We start from the raw sequence: 14,216 nt of genomic DNA, 5'->3' as shown, positions 1-14,216 counted from the left end.
GGAAATCAAAAATGCAATACCCATAAGGCCTTTCCTTTACATCAAAGATGTTATACGTAGCCTTCCTCAATAGACCATTACCTTTTAGACAGTTTAAAGGCACCACCAATGTTCAACAGGAAGTTCGGTTTACTTGTACAGAGTCTTGCTCAGCCTGTGAAGGCTGTATGATGCTTCTGGAGAGAACTTTCCACAGTTTGACCCCAAACAAAAGATAACCCTGATGATGTCAGGGGTTTGGGGTCAAGCAGGCTTGAAACTTAAAACTGTTTTCAAAGAAAGTTTGTGTTACAAACTAGAGGTATGGGGTTTGCAAGAAGTGGTCATTTAGGAGGCAGGGATGGACGCTATTCCAGGTGCATTATGGCAAATGTAGTAATGCAGTGTTTTTGAATCTTAACCAATATTCACTTCAGGATATCTCAGGCCCTACTGCTTCAGTTTTGACCTGTATTTTATTTATCTGTGTTTTAAGAATCTCCCATCTTTATAGAAGTCTAATACTTGTCCCTATCACTACAATAATCAAATAAGCATGTTGCTGAGAAGCATGTCAGCCTTTATCAGCCTCATTTTACCTGCTTTCTGATGATTATCGCACAATCATATTGTAAGAAAACGCATCTGTAGCATCTGGATGTGTTCCCCACCCACCTGACTCTGGGTATGAAGAGCTCCTGTAGCCGGGGTCTCTCTGCAGCTGCACTTCTTTTAACGTGAATATTGATACACCTACAACACAGTGGAGAGCTTCAGTTTACAGCAGAGACCAGCAAAGAAGAAAATCTGCAATAATGGAGCCCAAAAAGACAAAAGACTGTTTCAGTTGTGTGTGCGCTCACTCTCAGGCAGTGTGTAAACTCTCATCCCGAGCGGCCTGAAGTAGGAATGTTTCATCGCCTCTTCAGCTGAAATCCTCTTCTTGGATTCATACTGCAGAGACAGAAACAGGAAATGTCAACCACCCTGTGATTTTAGCACATTATGCTGTGGCTGTTATGTCTGCGATCAGTGGTTCACTCAGATAAACTGCGTCAGACTAAAACACACAATTAGAAACGGAACCAAGTGTATGCTCAGTGAAAACTCTGATGGTGCTACCCCTCCTGCTGTCAGTAAGTGGTACTGAAGGGATTCATTTCCAAAATAAAAGGTGAGCAGTAGTGGCACATGAATACAAATTTCTACTTCTGACAGTACCATGAAAGAAGCAGAACAGACTAATTATTAATATTTTACTCTTGTGGGAAGAGGGAGGGAGGGTATTTGTTATTTTGCAATTATATATCCTTTCTCCTTTTCTTGTTAGAATGTAATTATTCATAAATATGTCATTTAACTTTGGCCTTTACAGTTTATTTAAATTGATGAGGTGTGAAAAGACATGCAACAAAGGTCTCTGGCCTGATTGTGGTTCATGGTGGGTGTCTTAACCCAATAAAATAGTTTTTGGTCTATTTTATCTTGGGTTTTGTTTCACTGCTACACAACCAATTGCTCTTTGATGACAAACTAAATGATTAAAGTAAAGCCAGTTACACTAAATCAGTTGCAAAACCTACAATGTTTTAGGCACTTATCAGTTTCTATGGTAAAGAGAATCTCAGCTCAAAGGTCTTCTTGAGCAAATGGAGCTGGTACAAGTGTCATCACATGCCCTAATGTCAACTTTCAGTCACATAATAACAGGCGGGAGAACATAGCCAGTGTCTCTGTCCAAGAATTGTCTTTGACGTCGGATGTGAATGGTCTCCTGGATGTTTCTCTGGCTGCTGATCCATCTTGACCACCAAAAGTTCACATTTGGTTCATGCGATGACGCCTGTAGCAGCTCATTCATTCATTCACCGAAAGACGACTGTGAGATGCCGTTAAAAGCACAAGTGGACCATTGAGCTTAAAATACCACTCCCAAAGGTCAAGAAGGAACATGCAATAAAGGAAGTACATGTTTAGTGCAGCATGTTTACTAATGAAACCACTAATAATTCTCATTGTAGTGATTATTAGGTACTTGTATTGTTTACTTGCTTTTTATGTATGATTATGTTTGACATTTTTTAATAATATGACATAATACAAATAAAACCGAGAATACCAGTGCAATGTTAACAATAAGTGCATTATAAATAACATTGTTCTGCTTATGGAGAAAGAGTAAGTAAACTTTTAATAATTAGCAGTTTGTTTAATTTTTCTAACTTATAAGCCTGTTTAGTTTAGGTTTATTAGTTATTACTTTAATGTGTAACAGTGCTTCAAGATAAGAAAATGAAAGCAAGAACAGGTGTGAAATGAGCTAGATACATCAGTTTACAGTGAATTGTATTCTGGGTATAATGAGGGAAGTAGACACTCACTCGGAGGAAAGCCAGCAGCAGCTCGATGCCCTCACCGTCCAGCCTAGAGGAGACAAAAGGAAGAACAACAGCTTACTGTCTGCCTGCAGCACGGGCTGATGGGAATGTGGGGGCTCATGGGAGGAAGGAAGTGGATAGCTGTCTGTGAAATGTTCAACAGGATTTCCTGCCCGTGGCGCGCACACACACACACACACACACACACACAGTACTGTAGATATTTTAAGTGGCCAGGAAAGAAAACGGAGCTACAGATGCACTAAAAACACCAACAACCCCCCTCCACACACACACCCACACCCACACACACCACAGTACCTGGGAGCGTGGTTGATTATCGGTTGCGGTTTGTATTTGGGGAAGTTGTAGGACTTAAACTCTTCGATGGATGTGATTCCCGGCCAGTTCTCCTCTGTGGGTGTGCCTGAAGTCAAACAATCAGAGCCACTCAGATATACAGGATTTTGCCACATAAGGGTTAAACAGGTAAGAACGTGTGTGGCGTGGGTTGCTGTGGTGATCTGGCCTGGCAGGAGTCACTCACCCAGTAACCTGAAGATGAGGTGGAGCTCGTCCTCGACGGTAGAGCCGGGGAACAGTGGCCGACCTGCAGCCATCTCGTAGAATATACAACCAACACCCCTGCAGACACACACACACAAAAGCAGTTTCATTCCAGGGCTGCTTACTTTTTTTTATCAATTAATCTAATTAACTGATTCATTGTTTGGTCTCTACAATGTCAGAATATAGTGAAAAATACCCATTACAGCCCATTCAGAATACTGGCAAAATTCACATTGAGAGGCTGGCACTGACAACCTCTGTATTAAACAATAATTGATTATTAATATTGTGGCAGCCAAATTTCCAGTCAAACAAGTCAACAGAAGCAGCAGTAGCAAAAGCAGCAAGCAATAATAGCAGGCAGGTTTCAACTAACCCTTATTTTATGATTGATTAATTAAAAAAAAAAAATTAGTATTAGTTGTAGATTAAAGGTTTAGTCATAAACATATATACACACATATGTAACGATATAACTATAACAAATCCTAAAATTTTGGTATTTTATGTTGATGACAATGAAATGATGAATTTCAAAATTCATTTGAAAATAATAATTTTTTACGCATTCACTACCAGGCATTAGTAGTGTGAGAAGTAGGGTTCTCGTACCACATGTCAATCTGTGTTGAATACTCGGAGGATCCCAGGAGAACATCAGGAGGCCGGTACCAAAGAGTCACCACCTCGTTAGAGTAGGTTTTAGTCGGGACGGACTTTGCCCTCGCCAGACCTGCCAGCCCGCCAAAGACATACACAGACATTAGGATTGTTTACACAGTAGCATTATTCTGAAAGAGCAGAACTGGAAATAATCAAATGCATTTTCACATGATTTTCCTTCCCAAAAGCATTGCAAGGACAGCCAGACCACTCCTCCATTCTCCACTGCCCTGACGACAATATCAGCTGCTGCTACTGTGGTCCTTCTTACCGAAATCAGCCAGTTTGAGCTCTCCTCTCTCGTTGATAAGGAGGTTTTGGGGCTTCAGGTCCCGGTGGAGAACTTTCCTCTTATGACAATACGACAGCCCTCGCAAAATCTGGAACAAGAAAACCTGGAAAGATATGGGTAAAACCTTGATGTTATTAATATGTCTTACAACATGCAAAGTTGAGTTAAGGTCGTGGAACTATTTGGTTTGGTGCCACTTTGGTCCTGACAAAACACTACACAGTCTCATCTCTATTGAACACACAGAAAACAGAGATAAAGGCTCACAAGGTTGATGAGAGAATGTTTTTCCACATCAAGGGAAAATAAAATTACATAGAAAGAGACCAGAATAAAGAGATAATCAATAATAGAAAGTCGTCCTTGCCTTCACATTGTGCATGCTCATTATGTTTCCACAGTCGTCCATGTACTGCTTCAGGTCCTTATCCTACAGGGAGAGATGGTTCCATCAGAAATTAAGTAGATATAATGACACTTACAGAACATCTCTTTACAACAGTATAACTTTTATCCATACGTTTCATTTCGTCTTACTGACTCATCAATCGGCTATTCCACACATCCTGTTAATGCAGCAAATCCATCCTCATAAAACAATAATCTATGTTGCTCATCATCTCATCACCCATGAGAAGCTCCTTCAAACTTCGCTACACTTTTGTTTGAATTTGTTAGTTACCGAGCCACTCCCACCAGACCGAGTGCAACCGCCAGCGGTGCAAACGGCCCAGGAGGAGAGGGGATAAGAGCTAAGCTAACCCGGCTTGGACCTAAGGCTGCTCCACTACCCAGTCTACTCCTGGCTAATGTTCGGTTGCAGGAAAAGGGAATGGATGAAATGAGACTCAGGCTAACCCAGCAACAGGAAATCAGAAACTGTTGTGCCCACATCTTACAGAGACAACATAGATCAAACATCCCAGATCAAGCTATTGCACTAGATAGAATGAATGCAACACAAGTGTTGGGAAAACAAAAAATGCTGGAATTGTCCTTCAATAAATGTCTAATATCAGCTACATTTCCATATCCTGCTCTCTGCCTTTATTTTCAATTTAGAAGCATTTTGTCATTGAGAATACGGGAAAGTCTTACCAGGTACTCGAAGACGAGCGTGAGGCTCTTGTCAGTGTGGACGATGTCGTGCAACGTCACGATGTTGGCGTGTTTGAGGTCCTTCAGTAACGACACTGTAGAGACAATGACAGACAGATGTTTACACAAAGACAAACAGATGTATTTCGTAGTAATAATAATTTAGGACACAAAAGCTGGTTACCTTCTCTGATGGCGGTACATGGCGCTCCTTCCTCATGCTCCAGCCGGATCTCCTTCAGCGCCACCAGGTTGTCTGTCAGCTTGCTGCGTCCTTTAAATACTGTGGCGTAGGTTCCCTGAATGCAACACACAGCGCTGGTTCAATATAACTGCATTAATGTGATTGTGAAACCTATTTCCGTCATTAATAGTGTAACTGTAGCACCTCAGCCACACCCTGTCAGATCTTTTCCACATTTCACACGTTTGATAAGTGCAGTGTTTCAGGGCTTCCTCACCTCTCCTAGTTTGTCGAGCTTAATGTACGTCTCCAACTTGCCAAAACCAATCTCCGACTGAAGGAAAGACAGAGGACAAAGTCAGAATTAAGCACAGATTAAGTTAGTGGGCCACTAAGGAGACAAGGTTCAAGTCCCACAATTTTGGATTCTGCAACCTCCTCAATCTGTTTTTTTACCGTTTCTGCAACAACAGAGTAAACCTTTCTATACCCCTTTATGTGAACTCAACACATAATGCAGATGTGGTGTATTCTGTTCTGTTTTCTGCAGAAATCAGTCTCTGTGCCTCTTCTGTGATGCATTTCTGTGCATCTGTGCATGTATGAGCTCCAGGCCTCCTCGCTCTTTGTTTCAGGAGGACTGATTCCAAAACCTGATGTGTACAGTCAGTCTTTTAGTTTAGAGTGAGACACTTAAGGTCCGTTAAAACCCTTTGAGCCCGATTCCTGCAATTTGCTTCGAAAAATGCACTCTGTGTATCTTACACTTCTCTAGGATATCATTTTGGCTGATGTCCATTAGAAAATACATCAATAAATCTGCTTAAAAATCATACAAAAAAGGTCCTTATGACTCCAGAACTTCCATGAGAATCAAGACATTTTCTTCAGTTTGACAGTAATACAGTGATAGTTGTCTGTACATGGGTACATAACAGGAACTGCCAATAGCTAATTTGGCTTACTTTCATTGGCGCTTATCTGCCGAAATGTAGTTGTCTCGATTGATTTTGTTTGAGGGGGGTACTCACAGCGTCAGACTATAAAAATCCCTGTTACAGATCAATAAAACATTTTCTACCATCATCCTCCATTATAGCCGCTGGAAATATCTTGAGCTAACATGGCATCCTCTGTGATGGGCCAGCACAGAATTGACTAAAAGGAAAGCAACAACACATCAAAGCACAAAGGGGAAGAAAACGTTGTCTATTTTGTACGAGCAGTAACTTTTTTAAGCTTATGTGTCTCTGTTGGTGGGCCTGAAATATACACCTCCTGACAGTCGGCAACAACACTGCAAAAGCAAACCACAGCTGACTAATATGATCTAATTCGATGGGCATAAAGATAGGAGGAGGTGAGTACTTGTGACTCCAGATTAATCCATCCTGGTCTCACACCGGGCCAGTTGCCATGGTAACGTGCACAGAGGGAGTCTGGCAACTGCAAAGCAATAAGAAAAACAAAAAAAACAAAAAGGTAGCACACACACAGAACATTAAAACACTGACCAGCGAGGCTCGGCGGGAGCGTCGGCTGAGCGGCTGGTCGAAGGGGGGGCTGCTGAGCTGCAGCTTCTCCAGGTAACCGTCAGGAATTCGGATGTCAGCAGGGAGAGACAAGCGCTTGTTGAGGTCCTAAAACACACACACACATAAAAAGATGTTGAAAATGTTTAGAATTTATACTAGCTTTTCACATTCCTGTAGGGGTGGATCTGGGGTTTCTTTGTGCAAGAAGATTTGCACCTACATAAAAGAAAGTATTTAAAACCAAAAGAGACCAGATTTAATTCTTAATACTTCATACTTAAACACACACTAAGTTCACCACACGAGTCGATGGTTATGAACCACAGTGTTGCTCTTCTGCAACCTGCTCACATCACAGCAGACCATGAGAATATATACCGTGACATGCCTCATATCCATATGTGGTGTGGGGCCATTCAGTCTATAAGTGGGGCGTGTTGTCCAACACACACACACACAGTGTCTAAAATAACTCGCTCTCATCTCCTCCTGCTCCCAGAGAGAGAAGACAGAGATCAGGTCGATCACTATCATCAAGGGGGTAAAATTAAAAGGCGCATGTCGAAACGAGACTGCTGAACAGTAAAACCTGTGTAAGCACAAATCAGATTGAGATTGTGAAAACAAATCCAGCACCTGCAAACAAAACAGCAAGAAAGCTAGGCGAGAATAAAACACATCATCTGTACATTTCTAGCTCATATTCTTAGTCTGTATTTACTCCGGAGGCTGTTATTGTCAATATTACTGGGCTGGAGGACAACGGATCATATCTATTCTAGGATCCCAATAAGATAGTGATGAACTAACAATGCTGACTGATGTGGGAAAAAGCAAGGATGAGTAAAAATACAGTGAGAGAAGACATCTGCTTGGCTATCATACATGCTTTTAAGTTCATCTCCACAATCCCATCAAATCATCCTCTCATTTCATTACTGTAGTCATTTGCCCTCCATGACAATGCTGCTCAGAGAAGATGCCGGTATTGTGACAACAGAGTTCAATAAATGAAAGCTCTGATTATGTAGAGAATTTCTCTGTCTTGAAGAAGGGAAGTATTATATAATGTGACTCCATGCTGCTTTCTCTCTGATGTAGCTCAAAACTCATAATTTTAATGAATTCTGAATTCATTTTCATTTTCTGAATTCTGCGCTAGCCGCAGTGAACGAAAAATCTCCATAAACAATCATAAGTAACAATGTGGTTCTCTTTCTCCTCGTCCTTGTTAACCTTTCCTCACCTAATTCCATTTCTTCCACCTGAAATTAACTTATAAATAAAACTGTAGGTGTTAACTCCTGTGGCCTCCTCATGCGACAGCATGCTGTGTGTGATGCATTATTCTTTGGAGAATGCGGGTCACTTTCAGGCTGTGGCCAGTTCACACTGGAGTCTGATATGGGCCACATTAAAAAAATTTAAACAATCTGATCTGGGCAATAAATCGGAATTGAGCATTAATCAGTCCCTCCAGGGTTTCGGGAAGACACGATCGCAACTATAAACATAAATTCAACACATCTGTGTGGATTCAGCAAGACTTGCAATTTTGACCCATCATCGCCGTTTTCCGCAAAACATTGTCATACGTCAGCAAACTCACTTCCTTGTTTACAGGACACAGCAGACATGTGTGATACCAATGTCTCACATTTGCCTACAAAAATAACAGCAAAGGACCATGAAAAATAGTATACTGATCTTCTTTACCAAAGCAGGGGTAAACTGTTTTGCAAAAGACACAGTATGTGGTCGCTTTACCAACGGCAAACATACGGAGAATGGCAGAAACGCGTGGAGGACGTCAGACGAGACCAATCCCTGTGACACAGGCTGTTTCTTCCCAGTCAATTTTCAAGAGCCAAAAGAATCAAGGTAAGATGGTTTAAATATACATGATTAGGTTAGATTCCTGCAAAAAAAAGGCCCAAAACATCTCAATTTGTTTTTGGAAAGCTGCCGCAAAATCAGGCATTTTATGCTGCAACAATGACTAAAAAGGCTTGTGAAATCCTGGAGGGACCGATTAAGGTTTGCAGTGTGAACGTGGCTTTATATACATGCGATCAGTGCTGGGTCATCCCAAAGCTTTTGTTGATTTTATATGTAAATAAAAGCAAATCTGCATTTATTTACATTACCTAAAAATAATTATCACTAATAATATAGTAAACACAATGTTGGTGCACATTTTGCACGTCTGTTGCAGGCGTGCCATTTCCTTATCACTTAAAATAATAAAATAAGGTAAAATAATAAACGTTCAAAAGTTTGAACTTATAGTCGGATATGCCAATCCATTTATTAACATAACAAAAAATGTAATATTTCTTCAACAATAAACTTAACCATAATTACACGCCGTGCCTCACAGTCAAAAATGCAAAATGCATGCACCTCACTATGTGCCACACCTAAACTAATTAACCCCTGTCTTAAGTAGACTTGTGGCAGAACACAGCGACACCCCATCCCAATACACAGAATGGCTCCAACACACAATATACCACAAATATGAATACATCAACTCAAGTAAGTAAACAAAAAGTAAGTGAAAGTAAAAAAAATACATCACTGAGTTTGGTTAATGTCTTGAATTACATACTGATCTAATTTTTTGAGGTATTAAGGGATAGGGCTTGGTATCATTTTAACATTTCCTTTACTATTGCCAATAACAATACCAAAATAGAGCTTTTTTCATATTTTTCAACAAAACACCCACACACAAGAACTAACTAACAGTCAACGGCCGTCAAAAATAATATTTAATATATCAGGAGCTAGTTAACCACAGAATAAGCAAACTAGACTTGTACTTTACAAATTTTGATACAATTTACTCTTTGTACACATTTTTGGCTGGTGCCAAAAAAGTACTGAGGTTTGATATTAAGCGCTAATTTGGGTGTAATTTTTAACAAATTGTTGAGATTAAGATATTATGTTTTGCAAATAACAACACACTGAAAAAAGCTAATTGTTTTGAATGTTCTACCTCAGATTTTCTAAGTGATCCACTGTTTGGCCTCAAGTGTTGACGATAAACACAAAAGAGTTTAAACCACAAATAACGATCAGGTTTCTACAACTTTCACTCAGGAGCAAAAGTCAGCCTTTAATATAGAAAGAAATAACGATTTGATACTTACCATAATAATTATCGATATCAAAAGATATGAAAACTTTTAACGTGATAAAAATTTTGGCCATATCGTCCAGCCTTAGCTGGTAGAGAGATGTATCTGAAAATCTATGCCTACTATCTATCGGGGTATGTCCACTTGTTTACTTTGTTGAAAAAAATGGACACTGTCCATTCCTAATATTGCACAACGGACTATGACATTGTCAGTCAAGCGGATAATATTAATAAACTGGAAACATTTTAAACATTGAGAAGTGCTTGACGGGCAATGGAAAGGGTTGTATCAGGCCTCCAAGACTATGATAATTGATGTGATGGAACTTAAGACTTCATAAGGTCCTACTTAGAAACACTATATTGGTCCCTGTACATTTGTAATAATATATTTCAAATGGATTGTTTTGTTAATTTGATAAATTTTCCATATAATATTCTGCTGTCACCCCTTCACCCTTTCTTTGGTATTATACTGTATATCAATGTTGTACTGTACGATTGTAGTGCTATATGATATTATGTTTGAGTAAGTGTAAAAGTGTCTTCTTTAACTATGAGATTTGATGTTTTTGAGATTTGGGAGTGTAGAGTCACCACACAACTGAAAACAACTTACTGTCAGGTAAGAGTCAGTAACCAAGCGTTCACTCTGCACTTGACCTCCTTACCGACAAACTACAGCTTCATTAAAACCTCCAGTAGTATCAAAAGAACCACAAGTGGATCAGCGCATGGTAGCTCATGTAACAGAGCTTACGTGTGTGTGTGTGTGTGTCTGTCTGTCAGGTCATTATCTCACAAGGATGTGTCTATGATCACCACATCCTTGCGCTCCTTTTGTTTCGAGCACCTACAAATAAGATAAACACTCAAAATGAGCAGAAAATAGGTCACTGTGTGGGTGTGGGTGAGAGAGAGAGAGAGAGAGAGAGCGCGAGAGAGCGAGCGAGAGAGAGAGAGAGAGAGAGAGAGAGGAAACATCAAGGATGTTGTCAAGGTGGATTTGGTTACATACGCTCCTCTGCCAGCAGGGGGCAGGAGGCCTCCAGGCTGCAACAATAATCTTTTTCAGACTCCTTCATTACATATTTCAAGAGGGCAGAAAAGGCACTGGGAAATATTAGTAGGGCCAGGCGATAAAACAATAAGAATAGTTATCGGGATATAATTTTCCTCGATGGAAATATAACAAATATTCAATAAATGTTAAATTTAATTCATTTGAATCACAGACTAATCAGCATTACATTTTTCTATTAGGATACTTATTTTGTAGAAGGACTGAAAAAAGATGTTACTTAATTTTACTCATGCATATTTGTTGAGAAAAAATTTGATCATTCTAATTGTTTTAAAATATTCTACCTCATAATTGAGTGATCCACTGTTTGGCAGGTGTTTATCATGTTCTGACCATAAAGAAAGAGAGAAAGAGTTTAAAACTTCATTTAACTTTCTGATTTCTCACTCAGGAGCAAACCTTTAAACTTGATGACTTATTGTGATAACACTTTTGGCCATATCACCCAGCCCTAAATAGGAGATAGTTTCTAGTTTAATTTAAAACTTAATCAAAGTAGGAATGGTGTTCTTATGTTGAATAGGTGATTTTGACTGGCATGAATTCATTATACATCCTTGCAAGAGGAACAAAGGAGACTCCTATGCTCTCGAGTCTCCCCCGGACGTCTGACATGTAGAAAATCCTCGTGCTTACAGAACAGATTATCACACAGCGTCTCTTTACCGGCTGCTGCTGTGGCCCTCAGGGAGCAGGGCTGCTATCAGTATCATGACGTCCAGAAACTGAGAGCCCATTAGGAAAAAAACCCATCCCCAAACCCCCTCCCGAATTAGACCTCCCATGAGGCTGAGGGGGGGAGAGGAGTGGGTGAAGAGCAGAGCAGAAGGAGAGGGGGTGATGGGTGGAATGCAGACTCGCTGTGTGAGCCGTTTCTGCAATTATTGAATAGTGTGTGTGTCTCACCTCCATGGAGATCCGCCGGTGGATGCGGCTCCTCAGACAGACGCCGGTTGGAGATTGCACCTCGTCTGAAGACGTTCCCGATGCCTGGTCGCTCTCCCCATCTGAGCCCATCTTCAGGTTTTCATGTACAATATCTAAGAAAAAATGAAAATAAGTAAATACATTAAAAGACACAAAAAGATACAGAGATACATGTTAGTGAGTACTTTTCTACAGGATAAAAAGTGGCGTTGGATATTAATAATAATAATAATACAGCTTTATTTATATAGCAACTTTCATCCAGCTTGTGCAGCTCAGAATGCTTTACAATGAAGTAAAGAAGGGAATCAATAAAAACAGGCAAAGTGCAAACAAAAGAGCCAGCACATTGTCATATTCAGCAGTACTTCCCCCTGTTTTCCTCATGTTCTCTGTTGTTTCCCCCGCCCACATGCTGCTAGTCCTGTCTGTCTGTTTCCCCTGTGTGCTTGGTTTCAGCTGGGCGTGGTTCTCCTCCCTGGCTCCCGCACTCACGTTATCCACACACCTGCAGCTTGTCACAATCACCTGTCTGCAGTATATCAACCCTGGTCCTGCGTGCTTCAATTTGCCAGATCCTAGTTGTGATTTTTTCTCTAACCCGTGTGTGGCTTTACCTCCGTCTGGATTGGATTCACTTCCCTGGCCCCCATTGCCCCTTCAAATATTGTCAGTGAGATCTGTAATAAACCTCACTTTTTGAACTGTGGATGGTACCTGCCTCAGTCTTGCTTTGGGGTCCAGTTTTACGTTCTCATAACACACATAGGCAGAACAGATATGCTAACAACAATGGAATATGTGAAAGACATGAGAACAATAAATATGTACAGGATGAGAATAAAACAAATCAGATTAAAGTTGTCCCTTTACTCTCAATCAGACCTGGTCCAGTCTGTGTGATATGATTGCACTTTGATTGATAATACTGTAACACACTGTAAGTCCCCCATTTACCATTTATAAGCATAATAAATGACCAGGGAAAAAAGGAAAGTTGAATAAACCGTTTTAACAGCAGACATTCTGACTTGAAAAACATATGTCACACCATTATTACTTGCTTGAGCAGAGCCTCCTTAATGTAATTAGTCCCACCTGCTTTGACAAGTCAAAATGTCTGCTGTTGATTCATTTGGGATTGATAAAGAATTAAGAGTGCCTACTGTTGCAAGGCTAGCAAGCTTCGGGTGAGCAAGATTTATTCAGAGCAATAAAAAAAAAAAAAAGCCAAGTACAAGACTTCTGATCAGTGATCCTCACTGGGCAAATACGTCAGTCAAATGCAAATAAGGAGTCTATTTTGCTTTCAGGTTCACCATCAATGTACTGTATCAGGTGAACTGTGTGTCTTTTGACAAAGGTTAACATGCATTTTGCATTCACACAACAGAAATGGGAAACATGAGTGAAAGAATGTCTTAATAATCACATTAATTCAATAAAAGTCAACTTGAGAAATATTTCCAATGGGGATAAAAATTAGTTTGGGAACCATTGGTTTAAGTATTGGTAGAAGTTGTCGTGGCGGTGAGAGTAGCACATATGTATTTGCAGTACTAGTAGTAGTTGTATTTTAAATGTAATACTTCATCAAAATGTAAGACTGAATAGAAAAGCTCTTCTGGCCCACAAACTGCACACCCACATGTGACATTTTTAAATGATTGAATTACACTTCAATCTGCGCCCCCCGAGGCCAAAATATTAAACACTGCACCACTTCCACCAGGGCAATAAAACTACCATAGCACAGCAGGAGCAAACACACACACACACACACTCTTAATGAGTAGCCATGGGTGAGCAGTTCTCTATCATCAGTGTGCAGCGCCTCAGACCATGCAGTCTATCATCAAATGTGAAAGCACAGAGCAAAGAAATAAAAAAAACCTCTATAAAGTTTCTGTTTATGGAGATGAACTGCAATTATTTCAAACATGATAATCCTCATTATTTTACTAAATATTAGCCTACACTAAAGATGGTTAATGACAATTGGTAGTCTAGATTTAAGGAAATAATTACGGCAGTTTTACAACCTAACAAAGCTCCCTTATTCTATTTATGCACCTTATCGACAAACTTCACTTCATATAGTCCTATCTATTACTCTGCGGTGCAGCAAAAAACCAAAGGAACACTTTGTCCCAGAATGTGGACCTGTCTGTGGTCTTCTCGTTAGAAACCAAAGTCTCCTCAGATTAAAGGCAAGGCTGATCAACTCTAGAAATGAAAATGTTTTGGGGATTTTCCTTTGGGGCTGTCCCGTTCTAATCTACTCAGCATGTCATTCTGTTTTTCCACAAGTGGGAAAGAAAATATGACACTTCAGTATTTCACGGGAATTCACCAGAA

The 14,216-nt window shown here is 40.1% G+C and overlaps 1 protein-coding gene across 1 annotated transcript in view; it reads right to left on the bottom strand.

Moving 5' to 3' along the window:
• cdk17 (cyclin-dependent kinase 17) overlaps positions 1-14,216 on the bottom strand; it is a 47,055-nt gene that overhangs the window by 3,427 nt on the left and 29,412 nt on the right. The window contains exons 4-16 of the mRNA XM_038738916.1: positions 11,838-11,971; positions 6,679-6,804; positions 5,442-5,498; positions 5,165-5,279; positions 4,981-5,075; positions 4,250-4,312; positions 3,862-3,985; positions 3,540-3,660; positions 2,905-3,002; positions 2,679-2,784; positions 2,361-2,403; positions 843-933; positions 655-732 (exon numbers count right to left, since the gene is read on the bottom strand). Coding sequence (XP_038594844.1) covers positions 655-732; positions 843-933; positions 2,361-2,403; positions 2,679-2,784; positions 2,905-3,002; positions 3,540-3,660; positions 3,862-3,985; positions 4,250-4,312; positions 4,981-5,075; positions 5,165-5,279; positions 5,442-5,498; positions 6,679-6,804; positions 11,838-11,971 — 1,251 coding nt within the window. The remainder of the gene's footprint in view (positions 1-654; positions 733-842; positions 934-2,360; positions 2,404-2,678; positions 2,785-2,904; positions 3,003-3,539; positions 3,661-3,861; positions 3,986-4,249; positions 4,313-4,980; positions 5,076-5,164; positions 5,280-5,441; positions 5,499-6,678; positions 6,805-11,837; positions 11,972-14,216) is intronic.

This window comes from Micropterus salmoides, unplaced genomic scaffold (assembly GCF_014851395.1).
Source record: "Micropterus salmoides isolate LMB-PRFRI ecotype aquatic unplaced genomic scaffold, ASM1485139v1 Ms_hic_scaffold_23, whole genome shotgun sequence".
Classification (NCBI taxonomy): Eukaryota; Metazoa; Chordata; class Actinopteri; order Centrarchiformes; family Centrarchidae; genus Micropterus; species Micropterus salmoides.
Note: the sequence above shows the minus strand (reverse complement) of the source record. Positions and strands in the feature narration are given on the sequence as shown.